This window comes from Protopterus annectens, chromosome 6.part0, assembly GCF_019279795.1.
Source record: "Protopterus annectens isolate FY-2018-M chromosome 6.part0, PAN1.0, whole genome shotgun sequence".
Lineage (NCBI taxonomy): Eukaryota > Metazoa > Chordata > Ceratodontiformes > Protopteridae > Protopterus > Protopterus annectens.
Window position 1 is genome coordinate 150,330,333 of NC_056737.1, and position 24,757 is coordinate 150,355,089.

Below are 24,757 nucleotides of genomic sequence, written 5' to 3' on the forward strand. Positions count from 1 at the left end.
CTGAATCCTTCACAAATGCTTTTTACAGACATCTCCAAGAATGCATGCATCATGCAATCCCAAATAAAACCAAGACCCTCTCCACCAAGGGCAGGCGTCCTGTCTGGTGGACCCCAGCCATAAACAAATTGTATAACAAAAGAAGGAAGCTACTGCATGACAGAGCAAAATCCCATAAAGAGAAGGCATCTCTGATCAGCACTAGTAGAAAGCTATGTTCTCTCATAAAAACATCCAAGGCCAACTTTGAGAGAAAAATCGCTATGGACACTAAAGATAACCACAAGGCCTTCTTTGGCTATGTTAGAAACCTGGGCGGAAACCCTCAGATATGCTCAGAGTTAGTTCACAATGACAAAAAATACACTGAACCCACAGATATTGGCAACATTCTGGCAGACAGGTTCAGTGCAAATTTCTCCCCTCCCTCACCCCCAAAAGAAGAAATACTTATCCCAGCTGAATGTAACCTCCCCGTCATCTCAGATGTCCAGGTGAGAACCGCCCTCAGCAAAGCTAAAAATACAGCATCAATGGGACCTGACGGTATCCCGGGTTGCATGCTACATGAACTCCAAGAGGAGCTAAACCCGCATATAAAAATGCTATTTAACCTTAGCCTTACTACAGGATATGTACCTGAACACTGGCGTACAGCAACAGTGGTCCCACTCCACAAAGGAGGCACCTCTGCAGACCCTGGAAACTACTGCCCCATAAGCTTAACCAGCCTGGTCTGCAAAGCTATGGAAAGAATCATTATAGAACTCATAAACAGAGACATTGGGGACCTACAGACACTTGATCCCACCCAGTTCGGCTTTGTAAAGGGCAGATCCTGCCTTTTGAACCTGGTTGACTTTTTCGAAACAGTCACTAGAGCCATTGACGAGGGCAAAGCAGTCCATACAGCCTACCTGGACTTGGCTAAAGCCTTCGACACAATACCCCACTCAGGCATCGTAGACAAGCTCAACAGCTTAAATGTAAATCCATATGTCACAAGATGGGTTGCAAACTGGCTAAAGGATAGAACCCATAAAGTCAAAATCGCTGGAGCCATGTCAGACTTAAAGCCAGTCACAAGTGGTGTCCCACAGGGCTCTGTCCTGGGACCCCTCTTGTTCGGCATTTATTTCTCAGATGTGAAAGCAAACATGGGAGGGTTGTGGCTGACAAAGTTCGCAGATGACTGCAAACTAGGCGCCATAGTCGATACACCAGCTGACACATACATCCTACAGAAAGGCCTCACTGAAACGGACAACTGGTGCCGGATTCATGGCCTTAAACTAAATGCCAAAAAATGTATAGTCATCCCCTTTGGGAAAAACAAAGTACCCACAAATTATCACATAGACAGTAACCCACTGAGTACGGAAAAAGTAATCAGACACCTCGGGACCCAAGTCGATAGTGACCTCTCATTTGACACCCACGTTGCCAAAGTGGTTAGAAAGACTTTCTACCTTGCCCACCTTATCATGAAGGGATTCACATCCAGATCAAAGGAGGTCATTGTACCCCTATACTCCTCCCTTATCAGGCCCATGATTGAGTACAATGCCACATTTGGTATGTACCTCACCCGGCACTTGCAACAGCTGGAGAGACCCCAAAAGTACCTCACCAAGAGGATCAAGGGTCTCCAACATATGTCATATGCTGCCAGACTAAAGAAACTCTAGCTCTATTCAATAGCATACCGCCTACTCAGAGGTGATCTGTGCCTGACGTACAAGGCCATGTCCAATCAGGAATTGATGGACATTCTCCACCTCAAAAAATCCAAATCCATCAGAACCACGGGAGCTAAAGATTTAAACCTCAGCACAAATATGAATAGGACATGCTGGAGGGACAGATTCATAACTCAGAGGCTTCCCATTTTCTGGAACAGAATCCCAGTTCATGTTAGACAGAGCCCCTCACTGACTCTCTTCAAGAGAAATCTTGACGAGTGGATGGGAGATCGTAGGTTTACCCCGGGGGTCATCTCTGTGTCACTGCTAGACAGAGGCACAGTAAACTAATTCTATTATGTAAGGGGGTCTTCACTGTGTCACTACTAGACAGAGGCACAGTATTCTAAATCTATTCTGTACACTTTTGTACCATTACATGGGGTGGCGAAAGCCACATCACTATGGCTAGGCTTATAAATGCCCCAGGGCAGATAGCCTAGTACTAAACTATGAAACTATGAAATTTCATTTAGATAGATTTTCTGGATTTTGATTGAATTTGTTACCTGACTTCCACATATACCAACAATCATCCAAATAGCAGTACTACATATCCAAAGAATATTAAAATGTTATGAGAATCACATGTGAATCATCTTAAATCATTGCTTGTTCCAAATACCCCATAAAAAGGTTGGTATAAATGGGGATAAAGTAAACACCTGTATTCCTTGTATCTGTAAAAAATAAAACATCATTGCAAAAATGAAATACATTCAGGATCAAAACCATTTGTATATAAGCTGTAATAAAAATGTATTAAATTCAGTAATATATAAATTGACAATAGGTGAATTTCAAGCAATAGCTTCCAATCAAGTGCAATTTGGTATACTAGTGTACAGTGATGTCATAGCTAATGTATACATAAACCAATCCTGCTCTAAAATAAAATCTTATCAAGAATCTGTAAGAATTCAGTACTATTTTTATTCTAGATCTTACATAAGGCATTAAGGGAGATAAATAAGTAACTAAAAAAGCCTATAATTATTTTGTCATGGAACCTTGGCCCAGCTTAATATGTATTATAAGAGGATTTGTGACATTTTTATAATTTTTTAGGTAACAAAAATATTGAGGCCTTCAATCAGACACTGTCAAGTGTGACCTAATATTAGACACCATCAGCTAATTATTCATCCAAAATGTGTCAATGCCTCTTTTAAAATCCATTGTAGGGTCTAATGGAAGACAACAACAATGTTGGTTGTTAAATAACTGTAATTTGGCCTCTTGTAAATATTTTGATATATCCCAAACTTCAATAGCCCTTATCAGTATGCCATATTATAATACATTGATTATTTATCAACAACTTTAAACCTGTTCTTTTTTGAGCATTCAGATTTTCAAACTGTTGATTCATACAGAAATCTCTAAGCACAATCTTTTCAAACAGCACTACAGCATTGGGAGAGTGGGGTTAAAAGTCTGAATGTTTACGATAAAACTTATCACCCTGAAAAGAACCCGTGTTCGTATCTTTATCTCAAAAAAAAAATAATAAATTTAAATAGATTTTTCTACAAAATGACTTTACAGTTAAAACAATTTAATAATAGGAAGAAAAAAGATGGAATAAAATCTAATTGTATATTTAATATTGGAATTTCATTTTTAGTTAGTTTATATCCAGAAATAATATGTGCCGAGTCTGTCCCAGAGTCTAAATCAACTGTGGAATGTCCTTGGACATCATTAGTAATTTTTGAAAATGTAAATAAACTTGTTTTTTTCTTTCTTGTTTTCTATACACTCTTCTTCTATGAATGTTACAGACACTGATTCCTAAGGGAAATGGATTTGATTTTTTGATGTTTGTCATTCAGGTCATGTACAGTAGTGAATTAAATCCTTAATCACCTCTGTGCCGTTTTCATTTGCACAAGCACTAGTCTTGCTGACTGAAATACACTCGTACTTTCTGGTACACATAAAACAGTATAGATCAGATATTACAATGTTTTCAACATATTCACAAATTAATGTTTTGATTTGCATTCATAAGTGACATAATACTTTAAATTATCCATGGTAATGGTCACTATCTCAGACATCTTTGTGACCATGTTTTCTGTCTGGTACCCACCATTTGCTCTGATTTGTTTATACTGTTGAGATACATGTAATCTTCTGCAACTATTAGCATATTATTGAACTCTTTCTGGTGTTTTGAAGTGGTACAATTTCTATAATCATACTGTCCACACTGATAACCACGACTGACCTCAGTGTCTCGATTACTGATAAAATAATACACTTTGTTAGTCTATGGCCAGCAACTGCTTGCATTTTTCTGTAATAATAATGAGTATTTTAAAACAACTTCTTTATGCCATGTAAAAATATTGCATTTATTCTATGTATGCAGTAATAAGTTCCTATATGTCAACTTGTTATAACTCAGATGATATTTCTAGAATAATTTGTTATGCATTATCTTCAGTTTTCTTTGATTTATAGCATTTAAATTTAGAATACTTTCTGTACCACAGGTACACAATGTCCAAATTGTTTGCTTTCTTTACAGACCATCTTTGATTTTTGTGTTGGGTTCCACATGTCAATAGCAAGTATAACTTTCATGAAAATGGGACAAAACAGCAAACACATTTTTTACAAAGATACCACAACTAAAACATATTTGAACATTAGTCCATAATATTGGTGCACAGCTAAGAGTATAATAATTGTATTATATGTTATTAGTGCACTCAAAGCAAACCATTATTAACACTGGCAATGCATGCTAGTAAACCTGACACTGCTATAGACAGTTTTAGCTTAGCCACTGAGTTCCAGGCAATTTTCTAACACTTGTGGTAGCATTTATGAATGCACACTGATTTCTTTCATTTTCATCACAAACATTTTTAATCATTTAATCATTTGAGCTTTCAGTTTTTTGCTAGTGCATTTGATAGTGTTTGTCAAAGCAGTGTAACTTTTTTCAAGAGCATAATGCTGTACATTCTTTACCAGTGGTCATTTTAAACTGCTTGCTGCTTTTCCATTATCTAGAATTGAATAGGAAGAATGTTTCAACTTACATCAGGTAAAATCTTGTCTTGTTTGCTAATATATTACATAGCACTGGTTAAAACAACATTATTGTTTTTTTTATCAAGAGTAATATGCCATATATTCCTTCCCTGTGATCATGCTTTTTCTTTGGTTAGTATAAAATTGGTTTCATTTGTTCGCTACTGTTCAGACAGCACTTGTAATTGCAATGTATTTATTAAACAAGAGTAGAATGCTATATGCTGCTTCCCTTGATCATTTTAAAATGATATATGCTTCTTCTATATATAGGAAAGTGATAATCAACTTTTTTTTTTACTTTGAATCATATAAAATTTCACCTGTTTGCTGCCACTTCTGTCAGAACTTGTGAAAGCAATATAACTTCCATCAGGAACAATATGATATATGTTGCTTTTTTATTTCCGGTTTTGATCATACATATTTTATGCCATTGATGCTAAGCACAATTCTGGTATAAACCAATGTTCAGTGTTGACAAATGCTTGTTAAATAGTATTAGGGCTATAACTGCCTAGCATTCCGCCCAGCAATGTGTTGAACTAAACTAAACACTCTGATAGCATGTACTAGACTACATTCCACATATCATAAATGACAGCAATGGTATAATCATAATTCCTACCTTTCACAAATTCATCCAGCCACAAGTTCGTGTCTAGTATTTTCCCCTTTCCACTTACTTACTTAGTTACTTTAACATTTCTAGTGATCCTGAACACCATCTGCTTCCATATACAAACAGCTATACTTTTTTGGTATTTGTGAATGAACTATTTCATGAAAAAGCTTTTTCTGTAAAATAGGGATCTCCTCAACCCCTTCTTACTTTGCCTGTTTCTCTGGTTTCTCTGTTTATTGCTGTTTGGATCAATCCTTTCCTTTGCCTTGACTAATGTTACCTCTCCATATATTTTGCTGTTATATCATTAAACCATTTTATTGCCAAATTACTAAGAAGTTGTTCAGAGAGAAGCACGTGTGAACAATTTATAACCCATAGCTTTTGAACAGGTCAGCATCTTCATTTCATTTTCCATACACACGTCTACTTTCAGCGAACTGCATTCTTTGTTTTAGGGGACGTTTATCTATAAAATACAGCATGGCAGAACAATGTATCACCATAAAACACTACATATACAAATCTTTCCATCTCTCTCAGCTTTTCCTGTTAGGGGTCTCCACAGCAGAACTCCGGTCCGCTCATGATTTGCAGTTGAGTTTTACAGTGCTGAGTTGCCAGCCCGATGTCCAACCTTCAAAGAAGGCACATCCATTCACGCGCACACTTACCTGCATGTGTTTAACGTCATTCGACCATGGGGATAACATGCAGACTCCACATAGAAGGTGCCCCAGCCGAGATTCGAATGGGAGAACCTCTTGCTGTGAGGCAACAATGCTAACCGCTGCACCACAGCGGTACACAAATCTTTCCATGTAGTTTAGCTAAATACTTACTCCTATATCATTGCCACCACTTCCAGCAGAATGTGCTTTACCATAAGGCTATGTAAAAATTCCTGTCCTGCACAGCATTACACTTGAGTGCTATTTGAGTGAAATTTATTTAGCTGTGGCATTGGAATGCTGACCTAAATGTCAGAACACCTGTGCTTCTATATGGCTGCAGTATATGTCCTTAATCCCGCCCCATGACTGCCATATTTGATCATAAGCATCTCTGCCTGATGGCACTCTCCTATACACTTATACTCTGTCTCAGTCAGTCTACCTTAATCATTAGACTGAAGCAGCTAGCAAGGGATATGAAATCTACTGGCTTTTTTTGGGTATCAGCAGAACAAAGAGTGGGGCATCCTGGCTTCAGTTTGTCCTCATTTTGGCATTTTTACTTTCAGTGGCTGGTGGTAGTACACATATAAGAAATAGCAACATCTGCTTCCATCTACAGTATTTTTCCTTGTAGAACCAAAAAAAAAAAACTGTTGATTGAAGAGTCTCCCAGCCATCAATAGCTACCCTGTTTCCATCAAGAAAACTAGCTATTGCTTGATGCTTGATTCTTCCTTACCCTGACCTAACTGTTGCTGGGAGTTCATCACCAAGCTTACATGTTACAATCTGATAAATGGAACAATAGTCTAGGCACACATATTCAGGCAGTACTGGCTAACAGATTTCCTCCAGTCCCTGATAAGTATATTCAAAACAGAATAGTTTATTCTGCTACTGACATCTTTATTTCTGGACACACAGTTACAGTAGAAACAGACGGACAGGACAAAAAGCTAGTCAAAATACAAAAGTGAAAGTTAATCCAAATCATGGTCTGTAACTCACGACATTCGATCTGCTTACTTCATTCATTCACCTATTGTATTATCATGACTGCAGGTCTTATAAGGACTTCTTTGTATAATATGATTACCATTCTTTCATTTATTTGCCTGTGTATTTACTAGCTTATTTTTACTGTGGAATTGAAACTGTATGTTTTTTCTAACACTGTGATCAGGCACGGCCCCTCAATGTGTTTCAATCACCAAAAACAATTTGTCTTAATAACTTCATATATTTGGTTATGCAATTCAGACTTTGCTGGAGTGTGCATAGGACAAGGCACATGTGAGAGTAACTTTTTAACTCTAAACAGTGTTGGTATTTTAAACCTCACCACTGTTGGAGATTTAAGACATTGACAAGGGTGCATGGCAGTATTTCTCTCAGATGCATTTAAGATACTTGTTTTGTTTTTTTTTTCTGTCTTTGATGTTTTTTCTTTTGGGATGTTTTCCAAAAAACACTTTTTGCTTGTCTTGTTATGGAGAATTCACACTCTTCTTTATTTCTGAAGTGAGTATATCCCATGTCACTTAACTTTGAATATGAATTAATAATTAAGAAGCTGAACTTGGGTTAATGCATGCAAATGTTTACTAAAGAAACATTTTAAGATGTGTACAGTGCAGAATTTATAAGCAATGGGATTTCTCATTGATATTTGTTTATTACTCTAATGTTACAGTAACATTTATTTTACTTGAAGATATATTGTTTGCTGTATTGTTAATCTTATGTTTTACAAAAGGTGATTCTTTTAAATTGCTAACTTCCCACATTTCTGAACCAAACTGATTTTGTTATGACATAACTTTAGTGTATGACATGCATTTTATATGTAATAGGCTTTTTTTCTTTGAATTTTCTTTAGCCTTTTGGACTTTGATTCTGAATATCAGGAGCTGTGGGATTGGCTGATTGACATGGAATCCATAGTGATAGACAGTCATGACCTGATGATGTCAGAAGAGCAGCAGAGGCATCTTTACAAGGTTAGAGCCAGTGTTTCTGCTTTTACCTAGCTGTAGAAAATGTGATTAGCTTGACAAGCGTCTCTCCCAGGACAGCGCTGCATTCACTGTATGTATCATGGTGTGTATTAGAATCCCCTTCCTACTCCCTAACCTCATTTCCATCTCTGGCACGCTGACAGACACAGCATACATCATAATCACAAAACGTTCCTATTATCATCTTCTAATAGGATCATTTTTGTTAAGGAACAGATTTCAGTTCCATGGAATTGAAATAAATAAGCTTGCGTTAGTAAACAGTAAGCAACATGGTGTAGAATGTTTGGCAATTCCAAAGACTAACAGCAGGTGTTTTTGATATGAGGATTCAGACAGATTTATCTACCTTTCAGATGTTTCTGAAGAGAGAGAGAGAGAGAGAGAGAGAGAGAGAGAGAGAGAAAAGGATAGCTGAAATGAAACAGAATACTAAGGTGTGTAAGTTTTGTGTGTATGTATGTATGTGACAGAGAGAGAGAAAGAAAGAGAGAAGTAATTGATTATGAGTTTACATTTGCTATACCTGGATAAAGGATAAATGGAACTTTTATGAGTTTTGACTAAACTGACAGCGTCATGCTAAGTCAATATATTTCCTAGGATATAAATCAGTTCTGGGTTTTAAATCTTGATCTGAGTCCTACCACCCAATAAATATGTGCATTGGTCCTTAATAAATGTACAGTCTCTGATAACCTCACTATATTTAAGAACAGTTTATGGAACACTTTCAGAGGGCTTTTTTAAAAATATTCAGTACTGCTGATGTGTGTGTGTGTGTGTGTGTATGTGTATACATGCAGGCACGTGTGCAGTTAGTGTTTGCTCAAGAAGAGAGGATTTTAACAAAAATGGCTGCTGCTGCCATAAATCTTTCTCATTTAAGTTACTTTTATTGAAGTAATGCTGACAGTTGTCATCCCTGAATTGCTCTGAGCATATGGCATATTTCAAAGAGCAGATTGTGAAGCATAAAAAAAATAAAATTAATAACCAGCCTTGTAAATGGTATCAGCATGGAGACAAAAAAGCTACGTCTACATTTCAGCTTCATTTTTCTGTATTTACAAGGTATGGTTAGTGTTCAAGGTCAAACAGAATTTATTATTTCTTGTCATGTATACAGGTTTAAACAAAGATTTTAGTAAAGTATGTGTGTACAATTATTGTCTATATATACTTTTTTTAATAATACCATGAAGAACACACTGAAGCATTTAAATGTATGAAGAAATCTTTTACTATACGTGCTTCAGCTGGCCTTAACTGATCCTTTTTTTAACAAATCACACATGATTGCAATAAGAGAAGAAAACAATGAAAGGCACGTGCTTATTGAATATGTATCATTTTACAGCGATGTAGATTACGAAGGTGTTTCATTAACTCAACTTCAGAATTCATGACTGCGCTTTCCCCATAAAAGGCTGCTTTTCTGTCTGGCTAAGAAATCGATGCTCTTCCTCAGAGAAAATTAACTTCCAGAACAATGGCTTCTCTGACTGGGCAGTAACAGCCTGTCTTGACCTCACTTCATGCAAAGTAAAGAGAAACTGATATAGACAGAATTAAATCTAACCATTAGCATTCTGCCATTAGTCCCTGATGTTCTTTGATGAGACATTGTCAAATTACACCTCTTGATAATGAAAGAACAGAATGTTTATTTACTTGTATTGTTAATCACATAACCAAGAGTTACTCTGCTGAAAAGATTATTTGATAATTATTTGTGCTTTTTGGGGTGTTGGGGGGGACCTGACTCGAAAGGGACTAATAACTGATCAGACTTCGTATTTTATCCAGTGTTACCATAAAGCAATCGATTTGTCAGTTTAAGAGTCTTGTGATTCTGTCTGGGCAGTCGAATGTGACATTTTAAAGTATAGTCCTGCAGGAAGCATTCGTCAGACATTGAATCGCTATCGATCCCTCCCAACAGTGATGGGGTTTCCACTCATGATTCTGCCAGCCCATATTAAGGCATGAACTTAAGTTGTCATAGGGCTACCTGAAATGCAAGTATTTGATGTCCTTTGACAGGTCTTATTTGGAAGTTGTACAACTGCATGGGCAATGATTCACTGAGCACAAGTTAAACTGGCAGAGAGAAATGTCACCTTCAAAAACTCCGGCTGCTATACAAAAGAAAACTGCATTTCTGCAACCAAATATAACTTGTCATGAGATGCAGTAGCCATGGAGTTGTTATATTTAATAAGATGTAACTATTTTTATTGTAGCAAAGAGTCATTGTATTTAATTAGATATAAATAGGGCACACAGGTGGAGGGCACACTTGGACCCTAACCACTTTCGTAGAAGTCCGATGACTGGCATGAATGCAATTTGTTCTGGCCTACTATTTGATTTGTTTCAGGATTTTTTTTGTGAGTTTCCTGAGACTAAAATTGTTGTCCATTCTGAAATAGACCACTATTTCTCATTGATCTATTTTAAATAAGTCAAAGGTTTTATCTAAGATGACAATGAAATCATCAACTGCATAAGGCCTCAAGCTTAAGTAATCATTATGATTTTATGAACAGTTTTGATTGCTGTGACATGTAGAGATATAACAAAACTATCATCTTATCTTGCTTTTATTTCTTAAGATGAAAACATTTTTGATAACATTATTCAGGGAAAACATCACTTTTCACCAAAATGAACTTAAAGGGAAACCCTTCTAAATGGGTATGCATTATCCAGTATATTTGGCTGTTGGCTGAGGAAACCACATAGTAAGACAAAAGATATGTGTTTAATAGAATAGCATGTTTCTTCTGACTTCCTGTCCACGAACAAATACTTAGGCAATGCCAGTCTCGTTTCATTGTACCACTTTTTGTCTTGGCCAGAAACACTAATCAAGCAGGAAGGACTAAAGCCAGGCATTTTAATAATTTGGTATACAAGGTATTTTTGTGTTCATTGTGAAATACCCCATCCAGAAAATTTATATTTTGCATAAAAAGTACATGCAGTGGTAAAATAAACATTTTAAAGAAAATTTAGCTAAGCTGTACTTGTGATTAATAAAACAGTAGAGCAAGCATGTCTTATTGGCTGCAAAATCTGAATGTTTTAGTAAAAGTGTCAAGACATATTCCATCTTTACTGCACCTAGTAAGGAACTGTAAGTAACTAGCATGGTTTTTGTCATTTTTTACTGTGTTTGCAGTGCAAAACAACACCAATTTGTTGCCACACGTGTGTTTTGTGAAAATTGGAATATCTGAAGTATAGCCATAGTCCTTTTATTATACTTTGCAATCGTTAAGCATGTTTTGCAGCTTGAATGACAACCACCATTTTGAAACCACAGTGAGGACTTGCCATCATTAATAATTGTAAAGTCAAGCTACAAACTAGGACAAGAATTCACAATACCAGTACAGTGATGTTATATAGAAGTCAATGTCATCCAGACGAAATGCCAATACCTTTACCTTCTTTCTGCTATAGTACTGTATAACAGTAATTTGCAGAATTATTTAAAAATATGCCAATGTCTTCATATTTTTTTTTGTTGTTTACATTTAAAAAATAAACAGCACTACATCATAGAGATGAAGTACTTCATGAATGTCACAAGTGAGCATAGTTAGTACATAGATGCTGAAATAAAAAAATTCCGATGCTATGCTCTAGGGAGAATGATAAAAAAAGACATTTTCAGTGTAACCAGTGTGAGCTGTTCCTTGCTATTCAGTACTGCTGTATCTCAGTAAAAGATGAGTATATCATCCCAGTGGCAATTGCAATTGGTGATCTGCACTACTTATGAAGTAACATACTTGTTGAACTGTAGTACAGGTGCTTAAATGGTAACATGAATGAACAAAAAGTAGACATTAAAAAAATCAGTACAGCAAACTTACTTAAGACAAACAATACAATACAATGTGTGATTCTAAATAAGTCACATAACCAGAAAGTGCTTCAGGGCTGAGCCTGAAAAAAGTCCATGTGGCTTGGTGGTGTACCACAACAAATCCAAACAAACAAATAAATAAAAATTAACATGAAGAGTAGTAGTACAAGAGCTTCCTCTGGCCATGACAGAAATCCTGTGCAGAGGCAGCAGGAAAGGCAAACAGTGGACTGAAAACTGCCATGTATTTTTTTTTTCGAGCTGATGTGTCCATAATCATGCACCGAGGTAACACACTATAGATTTCTGGAGATCTGGATGTTGGTATATTTTTACTTAACTGGCTTTGAAGTCATGCAATGGACAACGGTAAGCAGATGATGGTGGAGGAGCTCTGGTAACTGTTGTAGAAATGGCTCTTATGGTAGGAGTCACAGTCAGTAGGACTGTACACTATACATCAGTACATAATGTGGGGCACTAAATTATCCATGCAGATCAGGAACATATACATGTATCCTTCTAGTGGTTTGCATTTCTTCCAGGTCTATCAGCATTCTTCTATTTCTGCCTGCTACTGGGAGCAGAAATATGTTGATATTCTGTAAATACAAAATAAGCTGGAGATCATAGGTTCCAATCGTATTACCCTTCTCTGCTATGAAATTTGGCATTGCTTCAGAAAACGTATCTGCCCAGAACGCTTTACTGTAGACCTTCTAGCTAAAAACATTGTTATTTTGGAACAAACTCATTTCTGTCACTTCTGTTATTCAATGTTTCTAACACTGTCTCCTACCCTTGGCTTGCCATACTCTTTCATGCATCATCTCTTCTAGCTAATCATTCAAAACATGATTTTGACTGCCTGTTAAAGAAATGAAAAACGAAGCAATAATTGTCGAAATGGTGAACCAGTAAAGGCAAATGACAATACTGGTAATTCAGAAATTGGCAAATGAATTCTCACAGCAAAGAGATGCTTTCACCAAAAACTAAAAAAAAAAAAAAAAAAATCACGGGATGCTATACACCTGTACTCCCTATTAGGGACTGGTGCCACCTGAAGCCCCACTTGTGAATATTATCAATCCTGTGGCTGGTGCTTCTTGGGGGAGGGGCATATCCACAACACAATTATATGAGAGTAGACAATAACAGAAAACAGAAGCACATGCGCACACACACACACACACACACACACACACACACACACACACACACACACACACACACACACACACAGACACACACACACAAAACATGGCATTTGCTTTAAACTAAAGAGATGACAGCAACATCAGTCACTTGGAAATATCCACAGTGGCCAGCAATGGTGAAGCATGATTTTAGAATGCTCATGATAATGTGACATACAGCCTGCAATGGTGACATTTTGCAGCCAAAAGGTAAACCACCTGCTCCTCTATTTTCTCTTCAACTCTCCACTTGTATTCATTCTGTCTTCATTCCAAACTTCCTAGATTCACACCATGACTAGTACTATTTTTGCAAGGTGAAAACATGACATGGTCAGGAAATCAGATTAGAACATGTAAAGTAAATTATAGCAATTGCATGAAGAATGCAGTTCAGTGGCACAGCGGGGTGACAGTAGTATAGCAGGTAGCATTGTCGCCTTCCAGCAAGAGATTCCCTGTTTCAATTCTCAGCTGGGATGCATTCTGTGTGAAGTCTGTATGACAATCCTGTGTTTGTGTGAGTTTCCTCCAGGTGCTCCAGTTTCCTCCCACATTCCAAAGATGCATTAGCTGTATTGGACAGTCTAAATTGGACATAGGTGTGAGTGTGTGTGTATATGCATGTGGTGTGGAAGAACTACCATGGCAGGGCTAGCCACCCAGCAGTCTAAACCTTGGATGTAGGTGATTGTCACTGTTGAAGTGACACCCTGATCACATGTGCAAAAATGGGAAAATGATAGAAATACATTCTTGTTTGACTGAAATTAGTCAAGCCCTTACATTTTAGAAACACTTTTCTGTGGTCACTTACAAAGCATATTAGCTGGCAAGTACCTTATGGGCATGGGCAGCAGTTTCATTCCACCGAATTACCATTGCCTCACTAAGATGCCTGCTAAGCAGAGTTAAGTGCCACAGTACTGCCCTCCACTGCATACTTTAAGCAGACACATACAGTGGGGAGTTGTGCCCAGAGTATGGAAATATGGAACATGTATATCTATCCCCAAATCTACTGAGCATAGTTCTGTTGAAAACTTTCAATCAGTTAAAATTCTTATTTCATTGCAAAAAGGTCTTGAAAAGAAGAGTACATCTGGAAAGTCTGCAGTAGACAAATGAAAAGACTTATCTTTTCAATAACTCAGAATAGCTTTGGGTCTGCCCATGACATCTGTACATGACTGGTTTAAGTAACAGATCCTCATCCCTTCTGCTGCTGTCAAGGGGCTTAATATGGTAGTCTTGTACTTGGGCTCTGACACTTTTGATACCACGTAGGTTGGTATTACAATGCTTATCAAAAATTAGTTTTACTGTTCAACATTAGATTGGATTTACAACTATCTTAATCTGTGTGCTGAAGCCAGCTTCTGACCCTTATCCCCATACACAAATGTTTATAGTAGACAGGTCTATATGAAGCGACCTTTTAATTTTATTATTAATGATATGCCAACATGCTGATGAGTGACATGCAGTATAGTAATCTAAATTTCAGTGCTTTAAAACAAATATATTTGTCTGTGGTAACTTCAGAAAGAAGGTGGGCAGTGTAGTTTGACCAAAAGATATGTCTGTTTTAAGTCAGTTACATCTTTTACGAGTATTTTTCCAGTGCAGCCTTGTAGTGTGCTACATGATTTTATGGTAACAGTTTAAGCTTAGCAATGTACTTCTTAGTAACAGTGATTCCAATAAAATGAGTAACAAGAATATAATATTACTTGTTTTTACTAACCTACTTGCCTGAATTAGCTGGTTTCACAACCAATGCAAGAAGTCCAATTCAAGATTAATAATTTTGTTAAATGTGACCCTTTACAGAAGGAAAATGGGAATGTTGTGTTATCAGCTTACAGAAGGATAAGAAGATGAGAGGAGTCATTAGGTCATTTATTAATAAATAAGGAAAACAATATAAACAATATAGGAGATGAAACTGATCCTTGGGGGCACCTTTGTGTAAACTGACTAACACAGATGCAGTAGATCCTAGAAGATCATTAAAGATCATTGAATTGTTGGTCATTTAGAAAAGATTTAACTCATTCCAATGTTTATGAGCTTAGTTCTACTATTAATAGACAGTAGTAGCAGGGGATTGACCGAATAGGTAAAATGCTTTAGTGTGGTCAATACAAAGGGACCCTGTGATCATTCCCTTATTCATGTTTTATAGTTTACAATAATCCTTCCGTTCTTCTCTGACCAAAACCCATTGTTAGGTAGACTTGAGATAAGCATGACTTCTTTGCCAGATGAGGGTTTGGGCTCCTTGGTTAAAGGTCTGAACTGTTGCTGTTTTCCATTGATTACCCATAATCTGTTTAGCAAAGCAGCGGTTGTACAGATAATTGAAGGGCTGCAGAATATATTTTTGACATAAAACAAAGGAAGGTCAAAAGTCATCTTCACTGAATGACACGTCTGTAAGGACTAAGTGTATAAACATTGACATAGCCTTTAAGTTTTTATAGAGTTAAAATAAAAGTTGGGGTGAGTCATTGGTGCCTTTTACAGTGATATATGTATGAATTGTGGGGAAGATGATCTGTATTGGAGAAAATCTTGGCATAAAGTAGAGACAGAGATCCTGAAGGAAAAGGAATACATTCCCCACTGGAATGGTCTTTGGGTGTGGTGTTATTACTTCTGTGCATAATTTACAAATTATAGACTTTTATTTAATTTGCTCAAAATGTGACATTAGTTGTTGAAGAATACAGTGTTAGTACTCAGAAGCCTTTGCAAATTATTGCAATATACAGAACCCAAGTATGAAAGTCATAATTATTTAAGTTACTTGGCAGGTCTGTTTGTGACCAGTTTACCAAACATTGTTGTATGTAGGATTAACTACTATATACATACTTCTCAACCTCTCGGTGCAAGAAGTCTGGACAAAGCCAAAAAGAATGGAGGTGGGGCAAAGACCCAAAAATAGGGACAGAATTTAAATATTGCTCCTATAAACTTAGAAATTTGCTAGGATAACAGGTTTTGCATAATTATGTATTTTTCTAAAGGATATAAAGTCTGAAACTCAAATGTCTGTCATTATTTATTGACTTCGATCTTCAGTGATTTGCCAGAAGATGACCAGGTTTATGAGGAACAGACCAAAAATATGAGGCAAAAAATCTGGACATTTGCGAGGTATGCATATATAAATAGTGGAAGCCTGCCCTCTAAACATTTTGCATCAAAAATACATTGCTTTATTACTCAATAAAGGTACTTTTGATCTTTGACTTTTTCCACATCTAATCCATTTGTAGCTAAAGATAAGAAGGGCCTGTGGTTGTAAAGACATTGTCAGGGTATATGCTGTGAAGGACGTGTAAGGAAGTAACCAAGACAGGTACAAATGACAGAGGATACCTCATTGTAATGGTTCATGTGGTTTGACTGCATGGCTAGTAACCCTGCTGCTTTAAGGGTGAGATTGATAGGTGGTAGGTACTTAAGACCCCATGCTTGGGTACTGTTTGGCTTGAGACCCTGCAGTATGTTAATAGGTGGTGGAGTACTTGCCATGATACTGATTAATTGTTTTCTGAAACTTAACATTGAGGTCCCATAACAGGAAATGATAATTCTGTGATAGCTATAAATGCTGTAGAGCAAATGCAATTGCACAAAATGTTCTCACTTCTATGTGCAGGTTTTCTTACGAAATTGAATCTTTGAAGTAGACTTTTGTTTGCAAAACCAGCTAGAATCCATAACTGCACATAATGAGAACAGATCTGCTATGAAAGTTGACCTGCTGAAGGCATGTCAGTCATCTTTTTTTTGCAGATGGCAAGCCCCTCTGCACCATAATGTAAGGGAGACTACAACCCATATATCCCTTACTTACATGTACTGATCCCATGGCCATACAGCACTGGGGTAAATGAGGCACCCTGCAAGAAAGAAAACAGCCACACAAACTGCAATTCCATAGTCACTTCAAACAATAGAAAATCTGGTCAGAAAGTACAACTGTTGGGAAACAGGACCTGAAAACAAATTCTTATCCAGTTACATGTTAGCCACATGCAGAATAACAGGTGAATCCTTTGTGAATATTATTTCATTTGCTAACAAACCATTCCATATAAAACTGATATTGAAAAATGTGATAATGTTCCGCGGTTTAAAAACAGAATTAATTGCAAAATATAAAAATGTTACATGCAGGGAAGAATTGTATATAACACATAGTGATGATAATAATAATAATTAATAATAATAATAATAATAATAACATTCTAACTTCAGAAGTAACTGAAAGTTATATTCAGTCATAATGAATAACACATAATACAGTTGATATACTGAATTGCCACTCAGCAGTGTAGTTTTCTTATTATAAATGCAAATAACATACATACATATGTACTTGCTCTATCTAAGAACTTGACACCAAAGTTTAAATCATTCGCAGAAAAGGGAACAAGATTTAACAGTTAGATAAGGAAAACATACTGATTTTATTTCACTGAAAATGTAAACCTGAGATTTTGGAAGACAGTTACACCCCCTCTGCACTCCGGATTATGGGGGCTTTGCTGCAGCACCACTATAACTGCACATGTTTATTCTGATTATCATTGTTCGAGTTAAGACTTGAGGGAATATTTGATTTGCTGGATGACCAGACATTCTGTTTAACCTGAGCTCATGTGACCCTGCAGTTTCTGTATTTTGTTAACATTTATGAGGAGGTAGAGAGGTCATAGCCCCTGCAAAAATAATGTTTTGTATCAAATATGAATGATTTTACTTTGTTAGCTATTTTCTACATTTTGTGTGGTATTGCATCCAGTGTTAAGTATACTTTCACAGTTTTAAATAAGAACATTTTTGCAGTTATGAATTTGTCGTATTTTGGATTGCACATTAGTCTAATTTTTAACAGAAACTCATGGTAGGCATATATGTTTACTTCAACATGGAAAGAGACAGACAAACTGAAAGTGTGAACTGTCTGTAGCTGACAGCCTTGGGGGGAAAGCTTTTTTGTTTCTTTTCCCTGGAAGGTAAGGCAGATCAGAAGAAAATGCAACTGCCCGAAAGACTGTTTTGGGAATTTAGCAACTGCTGTGAAGAGCCAAGGGAATAATTGCTGCAGAGACAGAGAGAAGTGAAGGTGAGTGATAGACCATGATAGAGAGAGAGAAAATGCAGTTTAAAACTGTTCTTTTGACTGTTGTCTAACAGCCTGTACATTTATACTGCACTGCTTAGGAGACTTACTATGCTCTGAAATTTTGTTCATAGCTAAAGAATAAAAGTTAGTCTACTTCTGTGCAAGATAAATCTGAAATTATACAATAAATATCCATCAGTATTCAAAAGCGTGCATACTGATTGGACACCTACTTAGTATGCCTGCTGTAAATCAAGCATATCCTAACCGAAAAAATCCAGCTGTTGAAGTCTTGTTTAACAGCCAGCTTTCTATTGGGATATGCTGTTTTAGTTGACTAATGAAACACTTTTTGTCAGGCAGAAATATTGGGAATATAAGGGACATTCTACAAAAGTCTGGACTGTTCAGTCCTATGATTACTGATAATATGATTCCTCATGCTATCTATAAACACATTTCTCAACTGCCCAGACTTTTTACACAATGTCCTATGTTTTCCTCTTTTGTCCTGTACCTCATAAAATGCTTGTTTTTCGGTTAAATCACTAACGATTTTTGTCAGTTAGTAATGCAAGACAGTACAGTTACATACCTACTCTGAAACTGTATGATGCCAAAGCCAGTTCTTCTTTTAAAATTTTATACAGATACTGATGACATGGACAGAGAGAGAGAGAGGGACAGAGAGAGAGAGAGAATCCATTCCCTTCTCTGGCACTACACTGATTTACTGTGCAGACATGGGTACACATTCAAAGTACATCAGGGTACAGTTTAGTAAGCGGATGAACACAAATATAATTATACAATGACATTATTTAAGAGAGTTAAGCAATGCCTTTCTTAAATGACATAATTGTCATTGCATAATAGCAATAATATGTTCCTGTGTTTGGGGATGTCAGTATTTACCCACAGTGGACTTTGTTTAATCACATGGGTCACCTGAGACAGCTGTGCTCAGTTGTGGATTATTACTAAAGCATTCCATGTTGTGATTCACCTTTAAGAAATTGAGATGCAGCTGTGTTATTTATTGAGGAGTTACATGCAAAGCTACATTTTAACATAAAGGACTGTGTGTTTACTGTGAAGGGGGTTAGAGTGGGTTCATATGACTTGATGTCTGGGTAGGGCTGCCATTTTCATTGTGGTTAGAACTGGAGAAAGGTCACAGTCCTCACACAGCCCATAACACTGGCCATCTCCTTCCCTCTGCTGCCGACTTTCCACACATTTCATGACATCATTGTCACGTCAAATGAGGAGGAACACCCTCTATTTTTTCTGTTTGTGATGCCTTATTCCTGCTGATTTTCTAATCTTTTCTGTAAAAAATATAGTAAATCAACCAGTTTAACAAACTGTGATAGTCTGTTTCTTTTTTTTTTTATTTTATTTTATATTTGATTGCTGGGAAAGTCCAACCGGACAAAAATCCTTTTTCAGCTGAGGCCCAGGGAGAAAAGTTCCACATTTAACATGTAATAATGATTATAATTATAAATACAAGGTTTACATATACATGGCTTGACATTTGTGTTAAGACATAGCTTCTTCTTCTTCTTCTTCTTCTTCTTCTTCTTCTCCTCTTTCGGCTGTTCCCCTTATGGGTCACCACAGCAGATCGTCTGTTTCCATTTCTTCCTGTCCTCTGCATCTTGCTCAGTCACACCAACCACCTGCATGTCCTCTCTAACCACATCCATAAACCTTATCTTAGGCCATCCTCTTTTCCTCTTACCTGGCAGCTTCACCCTTAGCATCTTTTCCCAATATACCGAGCATCCCTCTTCAGCACATGTCCAAACCAATGCAATCTTGCCTCTCTGGCTTTGTCTCCAAACTGTCCAACCTGAGCTGATTCTCAAATATACTGATTCCTAATCATGCCCATCCTTGTCACACCCAGTGCAAATCTTAACATCTTTAATTCTGCCACTTCCAGCTCTGACTCCTGCCTTTTTGTCAATGCCACCGTCTCCAACCCATACAACATAGCTGGTCTCACTACCCTCTTGTAGACCTTCCCTTTCACTCTTACTGGTACCCATCTGTCACAAATCACTCCTGACACTCTTCTCCACCCATTTCACCCTGCCTGTACTCTTTTCTTCACCTCTCTTCCACACTCACCATTATTCTGAACTGTTGATCCCAAGTACTTAAACTCTTCCACCTTCGCCAACTCTAATCCCTGCATCCTCACCACTCCTCTATCCTTCCTCTCATTCACACACATATATTCTGTCTTAGTCCAGCTGACCTTCATTCCTCTCCTCTCTAGAGCATATCTCCACCTCTCTAAGGTCTCCTCAACCTGGTCCCTACTCTCACTACAGATCACAATATCATCTGCAAACATCATAGTCCATGGGGCCTCCTATCTGCTCTCATCTGTCAACCTGTCGCTCACCATTGCAAATAAGAAATGGCTCAGAGCTGATCCTTGATGTAATCCCACCTGCACATTAAACGCATGTGTCACTCCCACTGCAGACTACACCACTGTCACACTATCCTCGTACATATCCTGTACCACTCTTACATACTTCTCTGCCACTCCTGACTTCCTCATACAATACCAGAACTCCTCTCTAGGCACCCTATTATATGCTTTCACCAAGTCCAGAAAGACACAATGGAGCTCCTTCTGACCTTCTCTATATTTCTCCATCAACACTCTCTGAGCAAACATTACATCTGTAGTGCTCTTTACCGGCATGAAACCATGCTGCTAATCACTAATCATCACCTCCTTTCCACTAATCTTTCCCATAACTTCAAGCTGTGACTGATCAGTGTTATCCCTCTGTAGTTACTACAGCTCTGCACATCACTATTATTCTTAAAAATAGGTACCAACACTTTTTCTCCACTTCTCAGGCATCCTCTGACTTTCCAAGATTTCATTAAACAATCTGGTTAAAAACTCCACTGCCATTTCTCCTAAGCACCTCCATGCTTCCACTGGTATGTCATCTGGACCAACAACCTTTCCATTCTTCATCCTCTTCATACATGTCCTTACTTCCTCCTTGCTAATCTGTTTCACTTCCTGATTCACTATCCCCACATCATTCAACCTTCTCTCTCTTTCATTCTCTTCATTCATCAGCCCCTCAAAGTACTCTTTCCATCTACTCAACACACTCTCCTCGCCTGTGAGTATGTTTCCCTTACTGTCCTTTATCACCCTTACCTGCTGCACATCTTTCCCAGCTCAGTCCCTCTGTCTGGCCAATTGGTACAGCTCCTTTTCTCCCTCTTTAGTGTCCAACCTTTCATACAACTCTTCATATGCCTTATCCTTAGCCTTCGCCACCTCTCTCTTTGCCATGCTCCTCATCTCCTTATACTCCTGTCTACTTTCTTCATCTCTCTGACAATCCCATTTCTTCTTTGCCAACCTCTTCCTCTGTATACTCTCCTGTACTTCCTCATTCCACCACCAGGTCTCCTTGTCCTCCTTCCTCTGTCCAGTTGTCACACCAAGGACCTTTCTAGCTGTCTCCCTTACCATCTCTGCTGTAGTTACCCAGCCATTTGGTAACTTTTCACTGCCCCCCAGTGCCTGTTTTAACTCTTCCCTAAACTCCACCTCACAATCACCCTTTTTCAACTTCCACCATTTGATCCTTGGCACTGATCTCACACTTGTCCTCCTCTTCTTGATCATCAACGTCATCCTACAGACCAGCATTCTATGCTGCCTAACTACACTTTCCCCTGTCACCACTTTACAGTCTCCAATCTCCTTCAGACTGGCCCTCCTGCATAGGATATAATCCACCTGTGTGCATCTTCCTCCACTGTTGTATGTCACCCTATGCTCCTCCCCCTTCTTAAAATACGTACTCACCACAGCCATGTCCATCCTTTCACAAAATCCACTACCATCTGACCTTCTGCATTCCTCACCATACCTGCCCATCACTTCCTCATCCCCTCTGTTCCCTTCACCAACATGCCCATTGAAGTCCGCTCCAATCACTAGTCTCTCACGCTTGGGTACACAATTCCACCACTTTATCCAACTCACTCCAAAATTTTTTTCTTTCTCATCCATCGCACACCCAGCTTGCGGAGCGTATGCACTAACAACATTCATCATTACTCCATCAATTTCCAGCTTCATAAACATCACTCTGTCCGACACTCTTCTCATCCAAAACACTCTTGGCATACTGTTCCTTTAGGATAACCCCTACCCCATTTCTCCTCCCATCCACACCATGATAGAACAATTTGAATCGGATACACCTGGCTTCCCTTCCATCTGGTTTCTTCCAAGCAGAATATATCAACCTTCCTTCTCTCCATCATATCAGCAAGCTCTCTCCCTATACCAGTCATACTGCCAGCATTCAAAGTTCCTACCCTCACTACTACACTCCTAACCTTCCTCATCTCTTCCTGTTTTCAGGCATTCCTTCTCCCTCTTTTTCTCCTTCGGCCAACAGTAGCCCAATTTCCATCAACATCCTGTTGGCTAACAGTACTGGTGGCTGTCATTGTCAACCCGGGTTTCAACCGATCCAGTATGGAAATCTGTATTGCTGTCTGCATATGTTATTTGGCAGAGGTTTTACATCAGTTACCCTTCCTGACGTAACCCACCCCATTTATCCGGGCTTGGAACAAGCACAAAGAAATGCACTGGCTTGTGCATCCCCAGTAGCTGGGTTATTTGTGTTAAGACATATAACATTGGATAAAAAATACATTCATGACATATAACACTGGATAAAAAATACATTCATGTAAATATTTTTATTAATGGCATTGTTGTATCATAAGAGAGAATTATTCTTTAAAAAAAAAAACAAAATGAAGAAATCTATCAGGAAAATAAGTGACTTATAGACTGTAAATTAGGTATTAATAACGATTGGTGGGTGAGCAATTTTCATAGATGTACTATATTGACTGATAGCCTGTAGTAGCAGGAGAGACAATAGAGTATAGATATTGAAACATAATTGCAACTTAAGGAAAGTAGTTTTATTATACTCCTTAAATGCATGCTTTAGATTGTAATAAGAATGGGTCAAAGTATGTTGAAAGGTGAGATGTGATCTAATTTCAGTAAACAACTAGTATTACCTAGAGAAAGAGTGTTTAGAGTAAATAAGACATTACACTGGAATACTTTTCCTATCGAGGATTTGTACAGGAGCATAGCCATGTATTGGTTAACTGACACTTAAGAATTATTTTGAAGTGAGATAAATCTGTAACAGATGTTATTTCTGATGGTAAGCTATCCAAGATTTTAGCTGTATAGTTCAAGAAAAGGGAGTTTCCAAACTTATTGTTAGCTTTGGTAACATTTAACAGGGATTTGCTACTCGAGCGAAGTACACATTTGTTAGAGGAAGGAGTTAACATATTTTGAAGTGCTAGTGTTTTTTTCAGGTTGAGGCAGGATCTCATGTGCCAAGCTTAGTTGGTGAAAAGTCATTAGTTGAGGAAGTTCTAGCCAATTTGATTGTTTGAGGACAGTGCAATGATGTGTCCTAGAGCTGGTGTCAGTAGCAAATTTTGCATTTGTGTTATTGCAGGATTCTAAATTGTCTAATCTGATTTCCTAAGGTTTGTGAGAATTGGCGATGCATAGAGAAGAGTTGAGATCAGATGTGTTCTAGCTATAGTGTTTTTTGTGTTATTAGTGAACTATTTTTTTTTTTTATTTCTATAAAGTGTACCTAGTTTTTTGTGGACTTTCTTAATGGTTTGGGTAATATGGATCTCAAATGTCATACTGCTGTCGATTTCTACACCAAAAAAGTGTTGTTTGTTGTACAGGAGAGATGATGGTGTTATTTAGTTATGAAATGCTGAAGGAGGGGTAAAGGGTAGTTTTTCTAGTGGGTAGAAAAGTATAAGCTTGGTTTTGTTGGGGTTCAAAATAAACTGAGAATATTAGCCATTTCTGTCCATTAAGATAGTCCAGATAAAATCCAGATATCTCCAAATGGCTCTTAACCTCTTAGCACAAGAAATCTGGACAAAGCCTGACATAATGGGGGGACAAAGAGGGACACATTTTGAATATTGCTGTTATAAACCTAGAAAGCTGCTAGAATAACAGGATTTGTGTTAACATGCATTTTCTGAAGGATATTAAGTCTGAAACTCAAATACATGTCATTATTTAGTGATTTTTAATCCTTAGATCATCCCAGTGATTTGTCAAAAAACACAGTTTTTAAGAGGAACACATCAAAAATATGAGGCAAAAATCTGGACATTCTGCGAAAATCTGTACAGTTGAGAGGTATGAGCCGGGACCTTAAAAATGAGTTAGAAAGTTGGTAGATAAGTGACAGAAAGTAGTCAGGGCTTGAAAAGAAAGGAAAAATAATTGTCAGAAACAAAAGAAGACAATTAGGATAGTGGAGTAAAAGGGATCAGGG

General features: G+C 37.6%; 1 protein-coding gene across 4 annotated transcripts in view; it reads left to right on the forward strand.

Moving 5' to 3' along the window:
- Window positions 1–24,757, forward strand: part of AKAP6 (A-kinase anchoring protein 6) — a 2,898,826-nt gene that overhangs the window by 1,832,427 nt on the left and 1,041,642 nt on the right. For all 4 annotated transcript variants that reach the window (XM_044073884.1, XM_044073885.1, XM_044073886.1 and 1 more), the window contains one exon: window positions 7,972–8,092. In XM_044073884.1, the coding sequence (XP_043929819.1) occupies window positions 7,972–8,092 (121 nt within the window). The remainder of the gene's footprint in view (window positions 1–7,971; window positions 8,093–24,757) is intronic.